At 44.9% G+C, this 23269-nt stretch overlaps 3 protein-coding genes across 10 annotated transcripts in view; all 3 read right to left on the minus strand.

Moving 5' to 3' along the window:
* The window catches only part of LOC143907124 (uncharacterized), a 63910-nt gene extending 60552 nt beyond the window's left edge, over window positions 1–3358 (minus strand). For 5 of the 7 annotated variants that reach the window (XM_077423714.1, XM_077423705.1, XM_077423730.1 and 2 more), the window contains exon 1: window positions 3342–3358. The gene's annotated coding sequence lies outside the window, so the exon portion shown is untranslated. The remainder of the gene's footprint in view (window positions 1–3341) is intronic. The other 2 variants (XM_077423667.1, XM_077423659.1) reach the window with 1 other exon arrangement.
* Window positions 536–3057, minus strand: Alg10 (alpha-1,2-glucosyltransferase Alg10). Of its 2 annotated transcripts, none has more exons than XM_077423867.1 (5): window positions 2893–3057; window positions 2538–2811; window positions 2107–2449; window positions 1894–2033; window positions 536–1793 (listed from the first exon to the last, which is right to left on the minus strand). In XM_077423867.1, exons 2-5 carry the CDS (start codon window positions 2727–2729, stop codon window positions 1056–1058), a joined length of 1413 nt encoding a protein of 470 aa, XP_077279993.1. In that variant the 5' UTR covers window positions 2730–2811; window positions 2893–3057; the 3' UTR covers window positions 536–1055. The 2 variants fall into 2 exon arrangements, with proteins under 2 accessions (XP_077279993.1, XP_077279988.1); XM_077423862.1 differs by having other exon boundaries at window positions 2538–2751; window positions 2825–3057.
* Window positions 3359–6164: 2806 nt separating the features above from the next.
* On the minus strand, window positions 6165–19632 carry LOC143908575 (excitatory amino acid transporter 1). Its single transcript, XM_077426267.1, is given in 9 exon segments — window positions 6165–7891; window positions 7894–8020; window positions 8095–8229; window positions 8320–8748; window positions 9107–9290; window positions 9409–9597; window positions 10484–10881; window positions 18203–19308; window positions 19378–19632. Coding segments are annotated over 8 exon segments (1521 nt in total). The 5' UTR covers window positions 18223–19308; window positions 19378–19632; the 3' UTR covers window positions 6165–7852.
* Window positions 19633–23269: the final 3637 nt, after the last annotated feature.

A 23269-nucleotide genomic window follows, 5' to 3' on the forward strand; every position in this document is an offset into this window, starting at 1 on the left:
AGCGAGAAAGAGAGAAAGAGAGGGAGAGAAATAGATAGGTGAATGATTTATCTTTGTTTTATCAAAATACGTAGGGAGGAAGTAAGACGTTAGTTATAATTTTGAGAAATCCTAGAGAGTGTACTTAGCGCGTTGATTCGAGATCGTTTGTGATATATAATTATATTGTTTTCTAGTAAGTATCGGTTCTACGTGATACAGGCGGATAAAGACGCCTCCATCGCGGGTAATGCTCAAATTTCCGGCAATCCAGAGGCTGAGTGTATACGCGAGAATCGGAAGTTGTACATACAAGTCTTTGTTTCTAAACGAAATAATTAATCTTTTGTTATATGTATATTCATATCACACCCAGGTCTAAAAGAATTGGAGAGGATGGGAGCACTTTTTTCATAGATTGAGAATTACAGTACACATATATATTTTCCTCGCTATTTTCTACCGTTATAATACGAAGTATTTAATTCGTTTTTTTTTTCAATTTAGTATATTTGCAAATTTGGACTACAGGATCAAAATTGCGTACAATACTATGTTTTTTTTTTTAAACGGAATTTACGTTTTATTGATTTATTTTTACTTTTATTTTGGTATCAGGCCTTTTCTCAAGCTCTTTTGCTATAAATAAGAAAAGAACTTTAGAATAAGCGAAGAAGGTTCGCAAATTGCATCTCGGTACCTTTTACTGTACCGTTACGCGCAACATTTGTATTCGATAAGGAAACTTTAATGTGTAACGACAAGATAACGATACGACGGAGCGTAATAAAAATTAGGAAGTATAAAAAGTTCTCGGTCGTCGATCGAACACGTTTAATATAATATATTGTGCGCTGACGATAATATACGTGCCGTGAAATTACAAATTGACAAGCTGTTGCCGTACAAAAACATCTCAGCAGTTTTGCCACACAAGTTTCAGTTATGAACAATAAACTATTGTTCGAAGTAATTATCTCTCTTAACAATCCCTCCCTTTAAGTCTTTTATCTTTCTAAATCGTCGAATACTTCACGTTCTTTTATTATTTCGCATATTTGCACTCGTGGCGAATGTCACCAAGAAATTCGCTGGGCATAGGGCTGATCCTGCCAGTAGAACACTTTGCTGGCGAAAATATAAAACTGCAAGCAATTGATCGCAAAGGTCGTGAGCGATTCGCAACAGATCTGCCACCTTTCTGGCCTTTTCACGTTTAAACGGTAAAATATGTACGGCAGAATGAAGTAACGCGGTTCCACCAGTAACTGAGGTATCAGCACCACGCACACGCAAACGGCATAATTAATTTTTGTGAGAAATCTCAGATGAGCGACGTTCCGCGACATGGCGAACAGGCTCGCGCCGTAAATTGGTATCGGTAGATACCTGAACGCCGCGTGTCCGCCCATGAATCGGTTCCACACGTAGAACCAGTAATGCCGATTATCAGCCAAGACGTACGGATGAACGAGCGTGTTGAAGCCCACCGTCGCGGCCGTCAGCGCGACGGCGCAGCTCGCGAGAATCCAGTGCCGACGAAGGAATCGCGAACACGTTCGCCAATGAGGCACCGCGTACGGCCACGAGAACAGAGATACGAAGGCGGAGAAGTAGAGTACCTGGCAGAGATGGATCGTTGCGACATGGGCGGTACGATCGCCGATCACTATGCTTCCGTTCCACGCAACGAAAGCAACGAACACGAGACATACCGTTACGTGGGGAAGCAGACTAGCGCATATCTGCGCGACGAGCTTGACGAGGGACAGCGGACCTACGCGTAATTCGCACATTATCTGCCTCCAAATTAACTAAAAAATGATTCGAGAAGTTATGCTAAATTAATTCTCGGCTAAAAAAGCATTCTCTCTCTTCGTAGCTCGTAAATGTCTATTTCGTAACGTTACTTACGCGAAAGTGTAACGGAGTACCGAGCACTCCGGGCGGGACAGGTCGCTCCATCCTGCGATCAAATATATCTAATGCGCGTTCAACGGTAAAGAAACCGAGCCAAACGATATTCGTCTGACGAACGAGCACGCCCAGCAAACCTGTGTGATTCATTACATTTATTTGCATCATATTTCCCTCTCGGACGATGACTTACGTAGCTGCGATAATTACCTGCAAGGGCCGTCATCTTCGCGCGCCCGCGTTGGTGCAGCGACAACATTAAGAGCACCACGGTCACAGACACAACGTCCGTGTAATAAAAGAAGCACCAAAAATACAACGGCGGGAAAAGGGCGAGATTGTACGCCGACGCGAGTATAAGCCACGCGTTCCATCGGTCCGTTTCGTTGGACTTACAATTTTCCTTTATAACGTTATAAAAGAGACAGAGATTTATGCACGTCCCAAGTAAATTTATACATCTCATATATGTGGTATCGCAAAGGTCGAAAGGCGATAATATCGCGGCGGCGATGAGATATAAGCCTGGCAAAGTAGTGATTTTAGGATCCCACTGAAAACAATTCGCCACTTATTTCTCGCATGAAAATTAGGTGCGACGCGCGACGCACTCGTACAAATCATTCTCGTCGAATATTTACCTGCGTCAAGTTCCACGCGCAATATCGCAACGTCTGAGGTACGTGAAAGGCCTCGTCAATAAAATAATCCGGTTGGATACGATTTAAATACAGGAAAAGCAACACGGTGCTCGTGAAAAATATAATCAACGTGGAACGTACGAACGTCTTGTAGCTCGGTCTCGCGTAACCGAGCCGAGAGGCGACGCTCATGGTTGTTTTGAAACTCGTTAAACTTGAATAAAAATGCCACGTATAAAATTAACGCCACGTCGAAGGGGCATCTTCGGTTAACCTGAAAAACGCACCTTGGTTAACCTAACCTACGTGCGTCGAGTTTCCAAATTTCCAATCGAATTGCGCGGGAATGTATCACCGTTACGTCGTTACGTTCAACAGTGGGACGATCAACGTCGCGATAAAACAGGTCGCGGCCAAAATTAAATATTATTTTTGGATCGCCGGCAGGCGTTCCGACTTGCGACCCGCGCAACGTGCGCTCGTCCCGTGTTTACGAATCGAGGTTAGGTCGGTGGTTCGTCGCCGGGTCGCCCGACAAGTTGGCACACTTGGGCCAAAGTGAGCCGCCCTGCGCGAGCACCGCGCGCGGCCGGCGCGGCGCGTACGCGGAGTGAACTTCAAATCGTTCCTATCCCAAGTCCTAACACTCCTAACCGCTTTCGCGCGATCGATTCCGCCTCGATCGCGCCGCGCGGCACGACGATAATTCGACCGAGCGCGATCGAAACAAAGCGCGGATATCTAATCGTGGCAGGCGAATAAACGATAAATGCGAACATTGCGAACATGAAAGAATCGACTCACCCTTCGCTGCCCACGTCGTCGTCGTCGTCGTCGCTGGCTGCTCCGTCGGCCGCGACTCTCGTCTCTCGTGGAGTCCCCGATCCAAGATATCCTCGCACATCACGATTCGTCGCGACACCTGATTTAATTCGGCACTCCCGACAACTACTCGCTCGTTCGAAACCCGTACGAAATACGGCGGAAGAAAAGCGAGTGAGCGCGGCGCAATTTCACACTTTCCCAAATTCCGACTAACCGACCGACTGCCTGCGACGACTGCCGGCCGACGCCGGACGCGGCGCGGCGGCGGCGCGAGACAATCATGGCGGCCACGCAAGCGCGCGCGTTCAGCCGTTCAAACGTAGGTTGGGCGAAACGGTCGACACGATCGCGATCGAATACGCGTTCCAATGCGTTCGACACGGCGCTTGAACGCTGCTGCGCGCTTCGATTAACGTGCCACAACACTCGCACGATCGTTCTTCATAACATCTTGAGCCGCGAGAAACGCGGAGCGGCTACACTTGACCCGATACGGCAGCGGCATATCGGAGCATCGACGTTGGAACGCGTCCATCGATTGTACTTGAATTAGTCGTTAGTCGTCGGTCGTTGTGACATATCTCGATTAACGCGCGTTATGATATTCGCGATCGTTCTGCGGCAAAGCCGACGCGCGCAGCGAGCTTGCCGCTCGCTTCTATCGGTGGAGAAGATGCGAATAAACGCGCGGCACAACTTTCCGCTTCCTGACCGACCGACCGACTGGCGCTTGGCGCTGGCGGCGTCAGTGGCGTCACCGTACGTGCTACGTGGTACTTGCGCGAGTCGAGCCGGCGCGACGCCGCGGCGCACGGCCGTTCTCCCGATGAATTTCGCACAGGTAGGAAGTGTTTGTGCTCCGTGCTGTGTGTGTTATTATTCGGGACGCGCTTGTTTCTTGTTTCCGCGATTGGCACCCCTGCTCCTCGCTCCGCGGGCCGCGGGAATAATCTCGCCTAATATACGCGAGTACGTGCCGTTAAGCGTTCAATAATTTGCGAGTGTATCAAAGTGTTAATTGTCGGAATACGAACGTATCGCCGCGAATCTCGCTCGCTCGAGACGGGGATGTCGAGGTGGAGACGTCGAGGCGAAGTCGGCGATGGTACGTAAGTACGGCAATTGCGAACGATTTGGTTTCGACGCGATAATCGTGGCGCGTTTGTCTCGCCATATTTCTGGACTCGAATGTGGGATTCATTTATCTCGCGTCGCGCTTTGAACGCTGTGCTGGAATTGTCGTGTGATTTATCTCCGATTACGGACTAAAAGAACTTTTTCAAAGCCCATTTGAAGAATATTACGGCAGATTTGACTTTTTAAACGGGAGTGTCGTACGGTATATCGCGCGAAAAACTTTTAATTGCTATCCGGGAGTTTCTCTCGCGAGTGTCTTGTGCGGTGGAAGGAGGAGAAGTAGGAGGAGGAAGAGGAGGTCCGGGGAGACATCGGGCACCGGCGGAGCAACCTTGGGGTAAGTATCGTCTCTTATTTGCATAAAATTAATAGTTTTTTTCCATTTATTCGGACCGTTTTATTCCGATAAGCTATAGAACTTCAATAAAAATAATTAGAGAAAGCTAAATATTATTTAAAATTTTAATCAATATTTTTCCGAAAAATAGATAATTATATCAGTAAATCTATAATTGAATGACGAATTAGATTTAATCGCGATAATAGCGCGCAAGAATTATGTGTAGCTTTTGAGGAACGTTGATTATTTTCAGCGCCTCTTCAATTTAAATCTTTCGTTTCTCGTTACAGTATCATCGTAGCTACGTGGCCGACGTACTCCGCCCGTTGCGCATCGGATCGGTGAGTGACGAATTTTTTATAACGGTATGCGCGCCGCGGTAACGAATTTGTGAGACCAATATTAGATATATTTATGTATTGTATCCATATAACGGTACTACAGACGCAGAAAGGAAAACGATTCCTTGTTACACTTTACGCTGTCGTAATAAATTTCTTCAATCGTCAGGTGAAAACGGAAAAGGCCAATTAAAGAACTTAATTCGCTCGGAATAGTTTTTCCGTAAATTATATTGCTAACGAAACAAACGACACCCTGCAACATAATAATTTCCTTCCATATAAAATAGTTTAAATACCACCAAATAAGATTGTGCTTGCGATCAAAATATTTTTATACTTATTTTTACATTTATTTTCTCGCCTGGCGATGGAAATTATCAACTAGATCCTTAGAGAACCTTTAAAAAACATAAAATATTATTATTTATATTATATTGCTATTAGTAGAGATAAATATACTAACTTGGTAGCTTTACGACGAGTATCTACCGCCAGAATCATTTCTTTATACATTATAACCTCGTCCTTTAAGCTAATTTCTTTATACATTATAATTTCGTCGTTTTTAAGCTAACCTTTTTCACTATATTTGTCATCAATGCTTTCTCGATGCGGTAACTATAAATAATTAAATAAAACATTGATTAAAACATTTAGTAGATTTACGCGTCACATACAAAATAAATACTACATTTTTCATTTTTACTTGGCACATAAAAAATCGCGTTTTTTTTAGCCTCACCTGCATAGGTTCCATTTGCGATATATGATGCAAAAATTTTAACGAATTATTTTTCTTGTTGATCATTTTTGTTAATTATATAATACAATATATATGATATATGTATAATTATGTATAATACGAATATAACGACATGTCCACCAAACTTACGTTTCCCTTTTAGATAAATCTGGAATAAATCTGGAAAGAGTTCCGCGTAAAAATTAACAAAAGGATCTTCGAACAAAAAATGTGCGTGATAAGATCAGATAATTTGTTTATTAATCATTTTGTTATTTTCTCCACATAATTTTTTTACATGTCGCGCGAAGACATAATGATTTAGCGGTCATCCTTGTTACGCCAAATGATAAAAGGGTGTAAAAAAAGAAGTGTTTCAACCCTTAAGTACGGATTTTGCTTTTCGTTGTTTGATATATGCTCAACGGTTGAACGCGTGTTTTTTGAAACTTTACATTTTTGTGTCACGAAATTTTTTTTCTTATCGCGCGAAGAAACGTGTAAAATGCAGGGACTCGCATGGTTGCGTACCCGTTTTCTCAATCGAGGAGCTATGGAGGCGTGAGATGATCAACGTTGCTTCATACTTAAGGGTCAAGTCCCACGGTAGATTGTTGCTAATGGCATCGAACTCATTAAGTTTGCTTCTATTCACTGAATATCGGTAGGTGTAAAAACTACCTTCGAGATACGATGGTAATATATGGCACGAATTGCGCGACGATATTTTTTAATATATAATCGCCGCGCGGAATAATATGCGCGAGCAACGTTACATACGTAATTCTCGTTTCTATTGTCCTATATAAAAATAATAAGACTCTTGAGACTCGTTGTCGTGTCAGATAATGATAAAGTCAATTTCTCATCAGAGCACCGTTTCGCTTTTCATGAATCTTTTACGAGTTCCGCAATCTTAAATGCATAATCTTCCGAAGAAACGTAGATAACTCGCGGAAGAAAAAACCGGACTGCGAATTATGCGGCTCGAACGAAATGTAACGTTGCAATATCTTGTAAGCGTAATTCTTGTCAAACGCAAAAATGGAAGACAAATATACATATACATATATGTATATATATGCTTATATTTTACAAGCAAATTCACTAATTAATGGGGCCTACAATTTCTAAAGTTAAAAAATATTTAGTTTCAAACATAACTTATATTCCAAAATCATCTGTAGAACGCTCGTTGCTCGCACCGCGAGCTACGTGTTGGTAACTGACGCGTGACTGCCCTATTGTTACGTATATTTATATTTTGTATCGCGGAATGGATGTCAATTAAGTGACTACGAAAGTAATTTTTTTCTTTATAGTACTTGCATACGCATAACTGAATGAAGAAATTTGCGCGCCCTCGTTGCATTCCGCGCGTATTTGTCGCAGATATGGCATTATGATACGGTACAGTTGATCGCTCCCTTCGTTCGTATAGTCTGGTTCGCATACAGGGTAATTAATACTAAACTGATTATTTGACTAATATAAAAGCGGAACACCGAGTACGCAAGAACACTTCGTCAGGATCGCATCTCGCGATCGTCGACCGTTGTTATACGATTGAAAATGTAGATACCCGTCAACGGCGTTATATATATTCCTCAAAATTCTAGGATAACTTATAAAAACTTTAAAAGAAATTAGAAATCTCAGACATGACACGGCTGTAACAAGTAATATCATGTTGTCGTCCATAAATTTATTTATATTCTCTTAATCCTAATTTTTAATTTTAATTCATTTACTCGTATATATTCTTAAATCCTTGGATTTGACTCCGACTCTTGCAAGCTCAAGAAATTATGGCAACGTTCCAACGATAAGCCGCGCGATAAGTGTCGATATGTTTGCCGTGGACGATCCGATCCTCCGATCGCGAAGCGGTTTCGTAATCGTCGGTCGAGGAGACACGGTTTAACGATTAACGAACGTCCCAGCTCATATCGACGTAGTCGCGTGGCAATCGGCTCCGTTTTGCGTTTGCTGCGTGGTGTGCGGCAATGCCGCGAGCTCGTTCCTGCTGAGATGCTGAACGATCCCCGCGCCGAGTGAGTCACCGATAACGTTCACGGTCGTTCTACATCGATCTCTGCAAATGCAAACGCATCGCGCACATTAAAGATGCTCTTTGTAATCCCGATTGTATCGTAAGCGAGGACTTACAGTAACCAATCCACCGCGATAATTAAGAAGACATCGTTGGCCGGAAGTCGTACCGTGTCCAACACCATCACCATGGTCACTAGGCCGGCCTGCGGAATTCCAGCCGCACCGATGCTGGCGGCGGTCGCCGTGATACTAGAAAAAGTATTAGATATTAGATGCAACAGATAGATCAAATTAGAAAAAAAAAAAATCTTTCTTCGCGAGATGAATAAAAGGACTCACCTTATCGCTACCAGCTGTCCGAAGGAAAGGGCGACCTTACGGACTTGCGCAATGAAAATGGCAGCTACAGCTTCGTACAAGGCGGTACCGTCCATGTTCACGGTAGCGCCTATTGGCATGACGAATCTGCTGACACGCGGATCGATGCCGTTTTTCTCTTCGAGACAGCTGATGGCCAGCGGCAGGGTCGCCGAGCTCGAAGATGTGCCGAAGGCAGTAACGAGCGCCTCTGCCATGTGCGATATGTAGACATAAGGGTTCTTCTTTGTAAGAAGGAAGTACATCCCGGGCAGCACTAGGAAGCCATGTATGAGCAAGGCGACCAACACGGTCAGGAAATACATCCCAAGCTGGCCGACTATCTCTTCGAGCGATTTCATTTCCGTGATCTTTGAAGCGACCAGGGAGAGCACACCGAGCGGCGACAGCCTACGTAACATACGGAAATAGTCTCGAGATTCTTAATTCGAAGGCGATTTTGAAGGATATTTCAGAAAATTGAAAAAAAAAAATTGGACACAAATTTATAAATAAGTAAAATAGCAGTATGTCAAATCGAAAAGTTCGATAATACATATAATCAAGATTGATGATAATAAGAATTTAAAAAATTAATAAATCAAAAGTTGATAAATTTCTAAAATTGATCTATAGTCGAGATGACACGATAGAATTATCACGACGGAATTGCGCGATCACGATGGTTACGTAACGATTGTGCGAGTCTTTCTTGAGAAAATTAATGCGTTTCGAGAAACGGATGTTTATATATTTGCGAGTCTCTTACCATATTACATAGTTCGTTATCAGCATCATAGCGCCGGATAGCGAATCGAAGAAGTTCAACAGTGGCTTCGCTTTCGGTCCCATTTTACCGAGGGTGATGCCCAACACCGTCGCGAAGACGACGAGTCCGAGGATGTTGGAGCCCGAGACTACTTTCTCCTCCAATTCCCATTCATCCATAGGAACTAATAGGCAACATAATTCAAACGTGATATTTACGGGCAAAAATAACTCAAAAAATTGGTCGAAATTGGCTATTTGATTTAATTGAAAACATTCTTCTATCGCTATAGTGATTATTACCACTGGAATTCTCGGGTAGCTTGGGCTCGGTTCGATGTTGGGCGATACAAGCTTGCACGAGATTTGGCGGGACCATGTTCCTGACTAGGTCCATCAACGTGTCGATAGTGGAAACGTTTTGCGCCGGTTTTTTGCTTTCCTGTGCGGAACTCCCGACACCAGGTTGGATCGTCATGACGAGAATTATACCTAAGATCAGAGTTTGACCGACAACTGTCACGCGCTTTCGGCAGTTGGATATTTCGCATTTTTGTCATTCGTTTAATCAATCGCGGGGGCAAACGGGGGCGACGAAGAAGAACCTTAGCGGTCGCAATAAAAAATCGGCGAGATAAGTGCGGTGACACAATGACGAGAAATAGAAACTGTTCAGCTGGCGCGATAATGCTGCAAAAAGAAGAAGAGGAAAAAGAGTGCGATACGTAAGCAAAGTTTCAAGTTATAACCGGTCTAATCTCCGGACTAACGCAATATAAAACGTCATATTTGTCCGACGTTGCAAAATATTGTAAAGCAACGCGAACTCTCCGCGATAATGTCGCCGAGTAATCTGCCGCTAATTCGTGTTGTCTAGTCGCGTCGTTCGCGCTCGATTCTCCGCTCGGTCGTGCGCGTTAATTAACCGAGATGAGTCACGAGAATTCAGGGCTATCAGGCGCATTCCCTCCGCGACCAGATATGTAAATGCCGGCGGGTACTGTTGCGCGGCATCTGCCGCTTGTCGCATCGCGTTTACCGTTTCTGAGAAATGCATCGTTGCCCGCGCGCTGTCGCGACGACGATGCGACGAGACGCCATGATCCCTTGAACGCGATTCGCGCCGCTGATGCGAGCAATCGTGTCATTTAACCTCGTTATTTGAAACGTTAAACGCATATCCAACTGTACGCGAAAATACGCAATCGTATTTAGCTTTCCGTATTAATTGCGCTTATATCTGGACGGGGGTTTCTTCAGCCTTATCGCTCGGTTTTTATTCTTCGCGATACAAAATAATCTTGGACTCGTCGCGACTGGCGAATAATTGTACCGATCGCAGACGCGACGAGCTAAATCAGGCTTTTTTTTCACTGACCTAATATAACCGCGCAGATGGTCGTAGCCATGTAATAGCCGATCGCGCGAGCGCCGATCCTGCCGCTGAGCGACAGATCGAGCGAGCCGATGGCCGACACCAGACTCGAGATAATCAACGGCAGGATCAAGCTCTTGAGCATCCGCAGGAACAGGTCGCCGAAGTAATTGATGTACATGATCTCGCGGGGCGTCCATTTCTCCCGCGTGGATCGCAATATGATGCCGAGTACCACGCCGCCGACAACGCCGGAGACTGTAAGTATAGTTAGCGCGTTATGGCCCAGACACGATCGCACCTTCTGCCCCCTGGTCTGCGGCCTCTTGCTGGGTTCTTGGGGGTAATACGAGCTCCTCTCCTTGATTCTGCCCTGATTCTCCGTCCCCGATAGCGGCGACCTGGAACGCACATTGATAACGTTTTTAACTTTTACAACTCTTCTCTCTTCACGGCAAAATTCTTTTTTCCTTTGAAAATTCGATTATTTTCACCATGAACGTTTCGTCAGGATATTGCTTCGTAGATTCATTATTATAAATAACTCACTATAATAACGTGTAAATCTTGAAAGATACGAACTTTAATGCCTTTTAAAACTACGCAAATTGTTTCTATTATATGTATATACTATTTCCTGAGTTTCGAGACGATCTCTCGCGAAAAGATACAGTTATATATAATATACACCCACATATTTCATCTAATTTGAAAGATAGATACTCTGTCTGGCACTCGACGTGTAAACGTGCCGGCTTCGAGATGACTACCGTAACATACAGCAGCAAATGCTCGAAGAGTTAATATTCCTCGCAATAAACGTGACTTTTTCGTATTTTCCATAAACCTTGAAAAACTGATAACAATGACGTAAAACTCTTTGTAATGGGTGTCTATTCTTACACGTTGACAGGCAAATATAACTATACGTATAATACGTCGGAAAATTTTTTTGTTTTATGTTACATAGATAATATTTCTTCCAAATTACACCAACAAAATAATATAGTAATCTCCGGCGAATTTATAATCACTTACGGGATATTCATGGCTAATTCCAATATCAACCTTATAGCGTTAGCTTTGAAAACATAGGATTTTTATTTCTAAACACGTTTATTTGTGATCGACGTAAGTTAACTAATGAGTCTTTTATTACCTTTTACGTAACGCTTATCTCTTATCGTAATTATCTCATATAACGTTGCAAAAATTAAAGCAAAATAGCCTTTAAAATTTGCATATCTAGGTTTTACGAAATTTATTTATTGTTATTTTCGTCGTGATTATTACGATCGTCCGATAAAATATTTTCTGTTCTCGCGTCTCGCTCGAAATCGTAAATAAATTTCGCTTACCCTGTTCCGTCAGCGTCCATAATACTCGTACCAGGAATATATAAAACGATTTATCAAATAATCACGAGAATTTAGTCTGCGAAATTTTAATACCTCATAGCATCGTTGAATATCCCGAAACGAATTACACTTGGAATATACAAAACAATTTATAAAATAATCATGAGAGTTTAGTCTGCGAAATTAATATCTTAATTATAACATCGCTAAATATCGCGAAACAATTGCATTTGAAATATTTTAATTTCTGATGCACTTCTCTCAATTCCCGGACAATCGGTTCCCGGTTTTCAACAATTAGCACTCTTTTATGGTATGTAGATCTAAGATTAACGCACACGGTTTGCACGTTTCCCGATCGTTGGCAGCGGCACTTCACGCGACAACGCGTTGGCTATAAACAATTCTTCTTAAAACTCAGATTTATCGAACCTGGCACCTTTCGAGGATTGCCGGCCTCTTCCGCAGTTAACTGGGAACTGTTTTAAACCATCGACTATTTCAAGCGACACAAGGTTCCAATCTTCTAATTCTCCGAAGTGCACATAATGCAATCTCAGCAGCGTCCACGAAGAACATAACCAGAAGATAACCGCATGAGAAGCGCGCGCTTTGTCACGCAGAAAAAGAGAGATGCAAGATATTTCCAACTCGAAATCGGAAAAGTAATACGATTATGCTGATCGATTAGGATTCGATTAAGGCTTGGATAGTAGAAAAATCATCGCTGCCAAGGCGAATCGTCTTTATCGCGATACAGTACGTCGGACAATTAAGGAAGTATCGACAGTACCCACGCGCGTTGTACTTATACAAAAGACGAGAAATTGCACTGCGAATTGTCATCGCAGGAACTCTTTTAACATTGCAAGATAACGATCCGTCGTTCTCCTATTGGAGAACGTCGCTGTTGTGTATTTCCGCCAATTAAGAATGTATTTTTATTTATTACGTTATATTATGTGCTTGCTAATACGAAGCTGTTACGGAATTAAGCGGATCAAGCGAATGATAGGCTTTAGTGTCGCGCTTATTGCTTTAATTCGACAATATAGTGCATGTGCAGCAAATACACGTGGAAAACAAATTAACTTGTCGTCTTAAGATGCAAACGATGCTTTCTCATCTTTTTTTTTTTTTTTTTTTTTTTTTTTAAGCCAACACTTTAAATTGCTAATTTTTATTAGATTTCATACAATATTTTTGGAGAATGAAACGCGATCAACTGGGACACGAAGGAATCTCTGATTATTTATAGACGTCGACGCTACGCTGTGTGGTGTTTCCGTGTGGCATAAATAAATACGTCTCTCGCGTATGCAACCGCACGACTTTTGCAATAACTCAAGTTCTAGCAGTTTTTACGATCCGAGCGATGCGATTAAAACACAAAATTCGTCCCACGCGGTTATGCGGCGTGACGGCATAAAGGAACGTATAAGGCAATGGAGGTGAACCGTGAGCCCATTTGCGAGCAGCTGAAAGGAGAGTTATTAGAACACGAATACGCACAACTTGTCAATGGTCTATCTTTGTCAATTATTAATTGTTAGGCTTAGGCGAAAACCGTCATTGTAAAATGTCACCGACCTCCGGTGCCGTTCAAAAACCGGATAGAGATGCGTATGCCAGCGTGAGTTTTTTCATCCGCGATTGCGTCATCGATCAAGGACACGGGCACGGGGCACGTCTATCTAACGCTCGTTACGAAAGGACGGTGTTGCGTCCCAATACTAATGGTCGCCGATGATGTCATCGATGTTAATATAACGTCGCCCAATAAATCTCGATTTCGGTTATTTTGTCGGCAGGGAATGGATATCAGATTACTCGTGTATAACTTAACAAGTGGAACGCTCGGAGGCTGCAGCGTGGACCGGGACGTTGAAAACCCGGGCGGTCTCCGCCAAGTTCTCGCGCGCGAGCGTCTCGAAGATCTTCCGGGTCTACACGAGTCGCGAATGTTATAGGTACGCGCGGCGCGGCGGCGTGACCGTAAACCGGTGGTGCGTGACACCGCTCGAGCCCATTCGAACGTCATTTCTCGCGTGGCTCGCGTTAATAACAAGAAGAAGGAGGGATCGCAATGTCGTGCGGTGACAAATTCCCAGGCTAACGAATAAGCCTTTGGCTACACGGTAACGATGGCGAGCGCGATATAGTCGCGCGCGCGACGTGGGCGTTCGTCATGGATCGTTTCGCGGATGTTTCCATTATTTCCGTCTCTCGTATACCTACCGAAGTTCCGGCGCAAACCCGTCGCGCCGAGATGGTAATGTCACGGGGAAGAGGATCGTGACCTACTTCTCTGTCCTTACTGACACACTGGCCGGTATTTTTATCTTACCGTCAAGAATTCTCTAAACAGCTCTGTACTTCGACACGACTTTGGGGTCCGGGATTTTTCCAACAAATTTCGCAACGCGATGAGTACGCAGCGAGTGTGAGTTCCCGCGACGAATGAGAATGTCGAGGTAAACGAACGACGGCGACGACGCGACGTATATGAAACGAGTTTTAATTGCGCCAGTTAATTCGTCGATAGCGCGACACAATGCTCGGCGCATAACGTCATTCGCAGATGCTGCATGACACGATTAGCCTCGCGCGACCGTTGAAAAATAATCCGGACATTCCGGACTCGCGGACAGATGGGAAAACATCGTCCCTGAGAATTAATGTCAGGCTACGATGATAGGTCCCGGCGCGTGTTTCCGGCCAAGTTACTCTATATATAGTTTTGCATTGTACGGTTTTTTTCCGCGGTTTTATATTACGGTTAATCGACAACATTCATGAATTGCACTGAATACCGAGTTAAAGGGCATCACCTTGCCGCGTGTTCGACGCGCTCGTCTCGAATAACGGTCAATTGGAATCTTTTTCGTTTAACGAGATATGACACACATATATCGGAAGTAAAAATTTCACGGCTCTTGAACAATACGTATACTCCATACGTATTTCGCGGAAAGCATAAAATCGGCGATCGGCTTGGCAGAGCAAGTATAACCTTTGCGACTATCCTATACGCTATTAAAGTAGCCGCAAGCTGGTTAGAATGGATTAGTGCGGAAGAATTAAGCGTGGTTAGAAATAAGAATAATAAGTAGCCGCAATTTGTGTGTAGAAGAGATCAGCGTGAAAGAGATAATTAAGCATAGTTGAAAACGGGAATAATGCAGACCCTCTCGCGCCGCGCCGCGCCTCTCTCACGCTCCAGTTTTTAATTGCCCCGAATATAAAGCGGAGCGACGAATGGATGAATAAATCAATAGAGCATAGGTATTAATTGGATTCGAGCTGTTGCAGAACGACACGCGGGCATCGTGCTAAATACTCAATCCCTCGACGTTGGCTCGGGCTAAAAGTTCCAAAATTATCTTCGGCAAACAACTTGTTGAATACGCTGCTTACGTAAGAAGTTGCACACAGAAGATTTACTATGCTAGATCTCTCCCTTCGTTCCTCTCTCTCTCTCTCTTGTTTATTTTGAAAAGCCAACGTCATTATTGGACGTAAGCCTAAAAAGATTTTCTGTACTACTCATAATCTCGTTGATGCTTAATATTTCATTCACGGAAAGGAAGAAGTTCGGAAAGAGATAAGGAAAGATGTAAAGGTAGAATTTCTTACTTCGTAAATATTTGCTTCGAATTTTGACGTCTCGGTTTTGACTTTTTTGCATAGTCATGAGTAAAGAACGTGCGCGTCGAAATGATATGTCTGATTTCAGATGTTGTACGGCCGACGGGTAAAAACTTCCATAAAAACCATGCAGCCTTTTGACTTTTTGTATTTTTACCGCCTGTCCTTCTGCATTTGAATTGAATAATTAGCACGCAAACTACGGTAACCGGTTTTACATGGCACGTATTACGCGCGTGCGCATTGTAACCGACATCTCTACGGACGATCGGAAGCTGCAATGCAAACCTTTGATGAAAAGCGAAATCATAAGAGGAAAGAATGTCTTAATCTCGCGACGTTAGGAATCTTATATCGAAGCATTCGTTATCCCGAGTCAATATGACGAATCGATTATAAGAGCAGGTAATTCTATACGCAAGATCTCTCACGCGATATAAAAATAAACGAAGACGGCACGCGTCTAGTCTGCTAAATCAAATTCTAATCGACTGTGGTGATCGCACGAGATAAGAGATACATTTGCAGTTGTAGCGCTTAACGCGATAGAGGCGGGGCACGTATTTCCTTATCAGCAGTATAAGGATATACGTGCGCAACTTCTATGTCGCTCACAGTTTCGCATTCGCGATAATACATTTCATTGGCGTATACCCATCGGATGTGTCTCAAGCTCGCACTTCTCATTCAACTATAAGTTTTGTTAATCATATACATTTCGTTGTTTTTAACTCTTTCTAAATCTATTCTTAGCCCTCTCCTCTTTTATATTTCTTTTTGTAATCGAGCAGCCTACGTAACTAGATTTCAGAATACAATTTGGGCGGTTTACGATTTGCACGAAATTTTTTACAATCTTTTATACCAGGCAACGCAAAAGAGAAGTGAAAAAGCAAAATGCGTGTGTGTGTGCAGGCCATGCACGATACACACGTGACATAAAGCTATAAATAAATTTTTTTTGCCAATTGTGATCCGTGTCGTCTAAAAGAAGCACGTCCTCTCGAGACAAGAAGCTCATCGACGGAACGCACCGTCGCGGAAGCTGTATCTCTAACGCACATTCTCATTATAGAATTGGCGATGATTTCCTATGCGTTGCGCGCGCGCGCGCGCGCGCGCGCGCGGACGCAACCGTCTTCTCCTCTCTGTTCCTTATCACAAAGAACGGGCTTAACAATGATTTAATGAGCAGCCGTCGAGCACCCGTACCCGCTGTTGCCATTATGGAATTCTGTGCCAATGAATCTCGCTGCCGCTGAATACGATATACGACGGCGGCGTATAATGGACCAACTGCACATATACACGCAGGGTGACTTCCATTCACCGCGCGAATACTCGTCGTTGAAATGCGATTTTGCCATTTTTAATAGCGAGTTGCAGTGATTAAATTACGTAAAATATCTCGTCTTAATCTTCAGATACATAAATCAAACTATCGACATGCTATTTGTATATCAGGCGGTGTAATATGAGATAAACGCGCGCATTACGTGTCTTTTTTTTTCTTATAATGTTTATTTTCTAATCGTTGCGATATTTTTTGCTATGACAGTCGCGCAGCGAACGATTAGAAGTTTAAACATATCGTATCGCGATAAAATATACGTCAAGTTACGATGATTTTTAATCGCTTTACACGTTTCAGCTTCACTCTAAATTATTGTTCGGTATATAATTAGTACGTCATTAATTTCTACTGTGACTGGAATAACTACATCGTAACTCTTCATTTCCGATTTAATCACTAAATCGTAAATAAAAAGTTACGACCTTTTCATATTCATGGTAGAGAAGTTAATGATATACTAATTTAAAATTTAGCTTAAATACGATTAAATCGTCGTAACTCACGCATTTTATCGCGACTATCGCGTGAGACCTAGCAAAAAATATCATGGGAAATAAAATTATAAGAGAGAAAGTGAGAGACAGGCGCGATATCTCATCACGAGACAGAATTGAAATTGGTCCTCCTATACGTGTTATTTATTAGCAAAATTAAAATCCATTTAATTAGGCCTAAAAGCCAAAAGTCAACATGCAACCTAAATAAACCAATAAGAATGATTTATATTTAGCCACGTGTCAAGCGTGTGTGCACGCAAAAAGGTGATAATTCTTATAATTAAAAGCATTAAAAAATGCTATAAAGATAATATACATCGGATAAAAGTCTGGAAAAATAATGCTAATCAACTGCCAAACAATTTGAGAGATTGAAACGTTCATACTTATATTTCAAATATTAAAAAACACATTCGAATGAAATAATATGTGAAAAAATTGTTTTTAAAGTTGATTTCTTAAAATTGTCTTTATCGAAAATTACGTGACATTTTTTTACAGGTCTAGACTCCAAATTTCGGGGGAAAAGAGGGGCAACTAGGTCAAAAGATTCAAATGGCAGAGGGTAAAGTTTATTTGATACACACGTGTCGCATATGGTTATCGGCAGTCCGATGATGATACAGCTCATCATAATAAAATGTAATACAATCCAAACAAATGACCGAGCAGTTGCGTCAGAATATAAGAAGGAAAAAATCCGTTCGAGAATGATATTCGCGTACCGTGAGCAAATGCAAATTTGATCAAGATATCGCCGTTTATCAATCATCAATCGCGTCATTTACAGGTCACAGAGGCAATAAAAGGTACGAGAGGAAATAAAAATAGCGATATTTCACGTGATTGAAGAGATCGTACTTACAGCTCGCTTGCCACTTCCATGATGCGCTTCCTGCGTCCTGTGTGTTCCAATGAGAACCGCGCTCGGCAATCGTTTACATAGAGCGTTCACTTCCAGTTAGCCGGAAGCGGCGGGCGTCCCGATGGGGAAGAGAATCGCCGGAGCTGGATCGTCGAGGGGCACTAAGAGCGAATTTGCCTGATGCCTCTCTCTCCCCCTCTGTCGCTCTCGCGCCGCCGTTTCTTCTCTGAGTGAAACGTCGAGGTGGTGACGCTCGCGCGGCGCGATTTAAGCCGAGAGGGATGAGACGCGATGGAGGACGAAGGAAAAAAAATGAGATCGAGGACAGGCGCGCGTGGATGACGGGGATGAAGGATTAGATGCTCCAACGCTGATTAAGCGCTAAATCCCGACCGGCCTTTTCTCTCTCTCTCTCTCTCTCTTTCTTTCTTTTTCTCTCTTCCTTCTTCCGACTCGCGTCAGAATTTTCTGATGACTCGTCGACGCGATTCGGCCGATCGGAAGCTGACGAGCGGCGAGCGGCGTAACGGCGCGCACGAACTGGATGGACACGCTCTGGGTATCTCGTTAGCCAGGAGAGGATGTATGCTGATGGGGCTCTCAATCTGTGCCACCTTGGGTGGTACGATTACGCTATGGCGATCTCCCCCTACGACGATCTCTTCCTGCCGCTACCGGCTCTAGCCTATCATCGCGATATAAGTACTGTTACGAATACGCGCGCGCTGCGTGCGGCGGCTACGACCCCATCGGAAGCCACCGGCCAGGTCCCTATTGTTTGTCGGCGGTTTGTCCACTCGATTATGACGATCCAGCGGTGTCCGCGGACGGCGGGGGTGATTCTTCTCCCGTTTCGGCTACGCTCGACGTGCCCCTCGCTCGGAAAACGAGCCTTCCCTCTCCGTCTACTCTCTCCTTCCTCCTTCGAACGTCACTCCCGTTGTTAACCCTTTGACGACACGAGGATGCTACTTTGACAGATAACGACGGAGACAGCCCTTGGAGACGTTGGGAGACACGGAAACGCAATAACCGCGAGTGCTCTTTGAGATTCGCAAGGACGATATCGCGTCGATCGATGAGCAAATAGCCGCCTTTGTTGTTATCTGCAACAGAACATTAACGATGTACGCTGAATCTTAATATATCTTTAATACTTTTTGAAACCCACATACCGCAGGATTATTCCCCGCTTATATATCGACGTATTTTAGCATTTATTTTTAACACCGCGCCTGTGATCAAACGGATGGATATTAATGAGCAATAATTGCCGATCGTGTTTTTACGTAACGCGCGTCGCGGAACGAGTGCTCTTCGCGAGCGCAAACAAATCCGCTTGAATACATAATCCGATGTCGTTACTGTTTACTCTTTTCGGCGTAACGCGCCCAGCGGCAGATGTGTTTATCTCGTTAAGCTTTGACACTTGTTATCCCGTCAATGGAAGGTACACGTCGTCAGATTTCACGTTTTCCTTTTTACTTTAATTTATCTCAGTATTTAATATCTTAATATTACTTTTTATAAAGAATCTCTCCTTCTTCTCCCACCCCGTCTCTTTATTGCTCCCCTCCTCTCTCTCTCTCTCTCTCTCTCTCTTTGAACTCTTCGATCGATGAATTCTAGTCAACGCAACTGATGCAACACGTGCGCGGCGTGTAATCTGTTACATAACACGTTACATTTAACGTGAAAGACAAACAGCTGTTGATCCTAGAGGTAGTAAATCAATCGTAACGAAAATAGCGCATCTTATCGAATTGTATCTAGAGAGAGAGTCTCTCGAATTATTAGCAATTTGCTACAATTTCAGCGATTACGAATGACTGACATTTGCTTAGAATGCCGTACTTGTCGCGTCAGAAGATTGGTAAGCGCCCCAGGCGCGATGTAATTTATTCGCTGTTATTGAGCAAATTCACACGTCGCACGCATCCGATTCGATTAGCATCGTCGGCGGCGTAGAAAACGGAACGGGTTCGGGACAAGCGACGATTACGAGGCGCGTTGAGCGGTTTGACAGCTTTAATTACGGCACAGAGAGAAAAGATCGACCGGTGAGCTACGCGCGCGGAATAGCTTCGTTTCACGCTCGGCCGGCCAGCGTTCGTCGATTCGGCGATTATCGCCTTGACTCGCGGCGCGCAATCGAGCGCGGGAGGCCCTAAGTGTCCCTTAACGGGTGCCCTTGCTCCAAATTTAAGCTCTCCGATTCCGCCGCCTCGTCCCTGATTAATTCCGATAACCTTCGGACCCCATAATCGTTCGCGCAGCCTTCAGAAACTTTTTTTATACAAACTTTTTTCCCAGCGGAAGGAAATAGGATGGATTGCGTGAAAAAACTTTCGATCGCGCGAAAAAACGTGGAAGATCAAATTGAAGGGAACAAGACACATGAAGACATCGTCGGCGACGTCTTCGTAGCGAGACGCATCTGCTTGGAGTGAAATAAAACTTGAACGAGACGCGTCTGTCTGTCACGTCTCAAGCGATATTATATAGAAAAGACACGCGTCTCTGCAAAAACACCTGTAAGGCCGCGCGGGTGATAACTTGATTTTGCAACGCGACCGGACATAAGTATAGGATCTTTTCGCGAATCGATACACGAGCTCGCGTACGCACGAGGAAACAATCGAGGCGCGAGCAATCAGGGCGATACGCGTGCACCATATCGTTCGCCGTTAAGCGGTAAACACGTCGCGCACAATTTCAAAGGGTTCCTTCTCTCTCGCGTATTTCACCCCCGAGGAGACCTACCCTACCCGGGCGGTTACTTTTTCATTCTCTTCGGCGTCGACGTCGCGGACTTTCGCGGAACAGCGTGTGCGTTTCTATAAAGTCATCGCGTCGAACGGCGTCGCAAAACGCTCTCGCGCACCGCCGAAGAGGACGCAGCGACGGCCGACGACGATTGTCATCGCAACGCGCATCGCGCAACTGGTCGCGTTGCGCACCGGGGGACGAACGAGCGGATGCGGATGGACGAACGAGGAGATTGCGTGCGTGGCGTGCGTGTACGATACATACGTCGGTGTCGCGATCGTTCGCGCTCCTGGATAACGAAGATCCCGCTTCTGCGCGCGACGCGGCGACGATCGCGAGACTGTGGAGGCGCGGCGTAAAGTTGCTTCTTTATAGCGCGAATGTGGCGGCTAGGAGAGCCGCGCGCGCGTGTGTGTGTGACGCTCATATGCCACGCGTTCGAAAAGCGCGCGAGAGGAGGGTGGAATTGGCGAGGCGGGAGAGCGCGGACGAGGAAGAGGGAGAGAGAGAGAGAGAGAGAGAGAGAGAAAGATGGGCGAAGCAAAAAATCATGCTGAATCCACGCGCGTGCGTGCGTGTGCGCGCCGAGTATCCTCTCAATGATCGCCGGAGGAGAGGAGATCGCGCGCTCGCAAAGCGGAGGTCGCGCCTTTCTCCTTTCGGTGTTCCAACTGTTCCAAGCGGGCTTTTCGGGGAAGGGATACGCCATTGTCATCAGGCTCGCCCTTGCCTCGCTCTCGCATTATCCGGTGCCATCCGGTGTCGTCCGGTAAAAACCGGCGCGGAAAGCGAGAATCCCGCGAACCGGCGAAAAAGGGATGAGTGAATGACTCTCGTCCGCATATACGACGGTTTTCGTGGCGTTCGCCCGGTGGGGGTTGTTTCCCTCACGAGAGGGAGATAGGGGAGTAGAGAAGGAGGGCGGGGGGGGAAGAGGACGCGCGTCCCGCGCTCGCGCTCTATATCCTCCTCCACGGCCTCCGCCACCTCCGCGACTTGGCGACGGTCGCCATGGCGAATTCATTGTCACCCCGGATTCTATCTGGGCGCCTCTATTTCCGTCTGACGTGCGCAACGAATCGGATGTCAGGAGGTACTGCCCACGCGGCGCATATAGGATCGATAAAACGCCTCCTCCTGAAATTCGGATAAAGCGTAGGGCGCCACTGCCCGCCTCTCGCGCATCCCGAAACGTCATTTAAATCCCACGGCCACGTGTGGCGGAAAGAAGAAATTCGCGCGACGTTTTCGGCGATAACACGTGGTCGAAAAGCGAAGCGTGCGTCGCGCTCTCCCTATAGGCTTGATCCCTTCGAGAAGTCATCGGGCACCGTTGCCGAATGAAATTCGGAGAGAGCTCGCAGCATCCGCGTTTTGGCGCGCGATCGAAGAGGAACGCCACCCCTCTCCCGTTGAAATGAACCCTTCCTCTCTCTCTTCCTTTTTTATCGATTTTCAGGACTCGGCGTCGCGCGCGCGCGAGGGAGGGAAGGAAAAGGAGGGAAAGAGACGGACAATTTTGCCTTTATTTTTTTCGGTACGCCTCCACTTTGTAGAGACGCGATACGGGAGATGAAAGATGAAACTCGTTCGTTTCGCGCCTTTGTCTCGGGCGTAACTCGCGCGATATCGCACGAGTATCTATAGCGCGAGGAGAATTGCCGTATCCAGCAGCAGCCGCGAGACTACTTGGCTACACGCGCGCGATCCGACGCGATGCGACGGCTCGTTTGTTCCTGTTGTGCGCGGAATCGCGAACCGCGACCGATAGCGCGAGCGCGGAGTAATTCGAGCTGGAGCCCGCGCGAGTTCGAAAAGCGCGGGAACGACGGGGAAAACGGGCCTCTCTCTTTCTCTTCGACTCGTCGCGCCTTCGTAGGTGGAGCCAGCGGCCGCTTTCTTGCCCCGATCCGATGGATCACTCTCACTCCGCTGTCTCAAGCTATATTTGTACCTCGAAGCGATGTTACAACAGAGAGAACGAGAGAGAGAGAGAGAGAGAGAGAGAGAAAATGAATTAACCTTGTATGCGCAACTAATGAATTTTATAATAGCCTAAATTGCCTTGACGATTTCGAATTGAATAGTGTCGAAAAATATTCTTAAAGTTTCTCTAAAAATCATCGAAAATATGGGAAAAACATATGTCAAAGATTATTGAAAGAGAATATCAAAAGTTAATACACTACATAGTCTCGGAACGACCTCTTACGTATCGAAGGATCGAAGAAAAAATAATTCTACGATATTATGCTTAAGAAAAAGAACTATAGATATTCATTTCGCAATAAACATCGT

Source organism: Temnothorax americanus, unplaced genomic scaffold, assembly GCF_048541705.1.
Source record: "Temnothorax americanus isolate GAGA-0224 unplaced genomic scaffold, ASM4854170v1 Scaffold11, whole genome shotgun sequence".
Lineage (NCBI taxonomy): Eukaryota > Metazoa > Arthropoda > Insecta > Hymenoptera > Formicidae > Temnothorax > Temnothorax americanus.

Coding starts and splice junctions, on each gene's coding strand:
- Alg10 (XM_077423867.1), bottom strand. CDS start 2,729: ATGAGCGTCGCCTCTCGGCTCGGTTACGCGAGACCGAGCTACAAGACG. Junction 2,450..2,537: donor GCGCGTGGAACTTGACGCAG/GTAAATATTCGA, acceptor AATTGTTTTCAG/TGGGATCCTAAAATCACTAC. Junction 1,794..1,893: donor GTACTCCGTTACACTTTCGC/GTAAGTAACGTT, acceptor ATCATTTTTTAG/TTAATTTGGAGGCAGATAAT.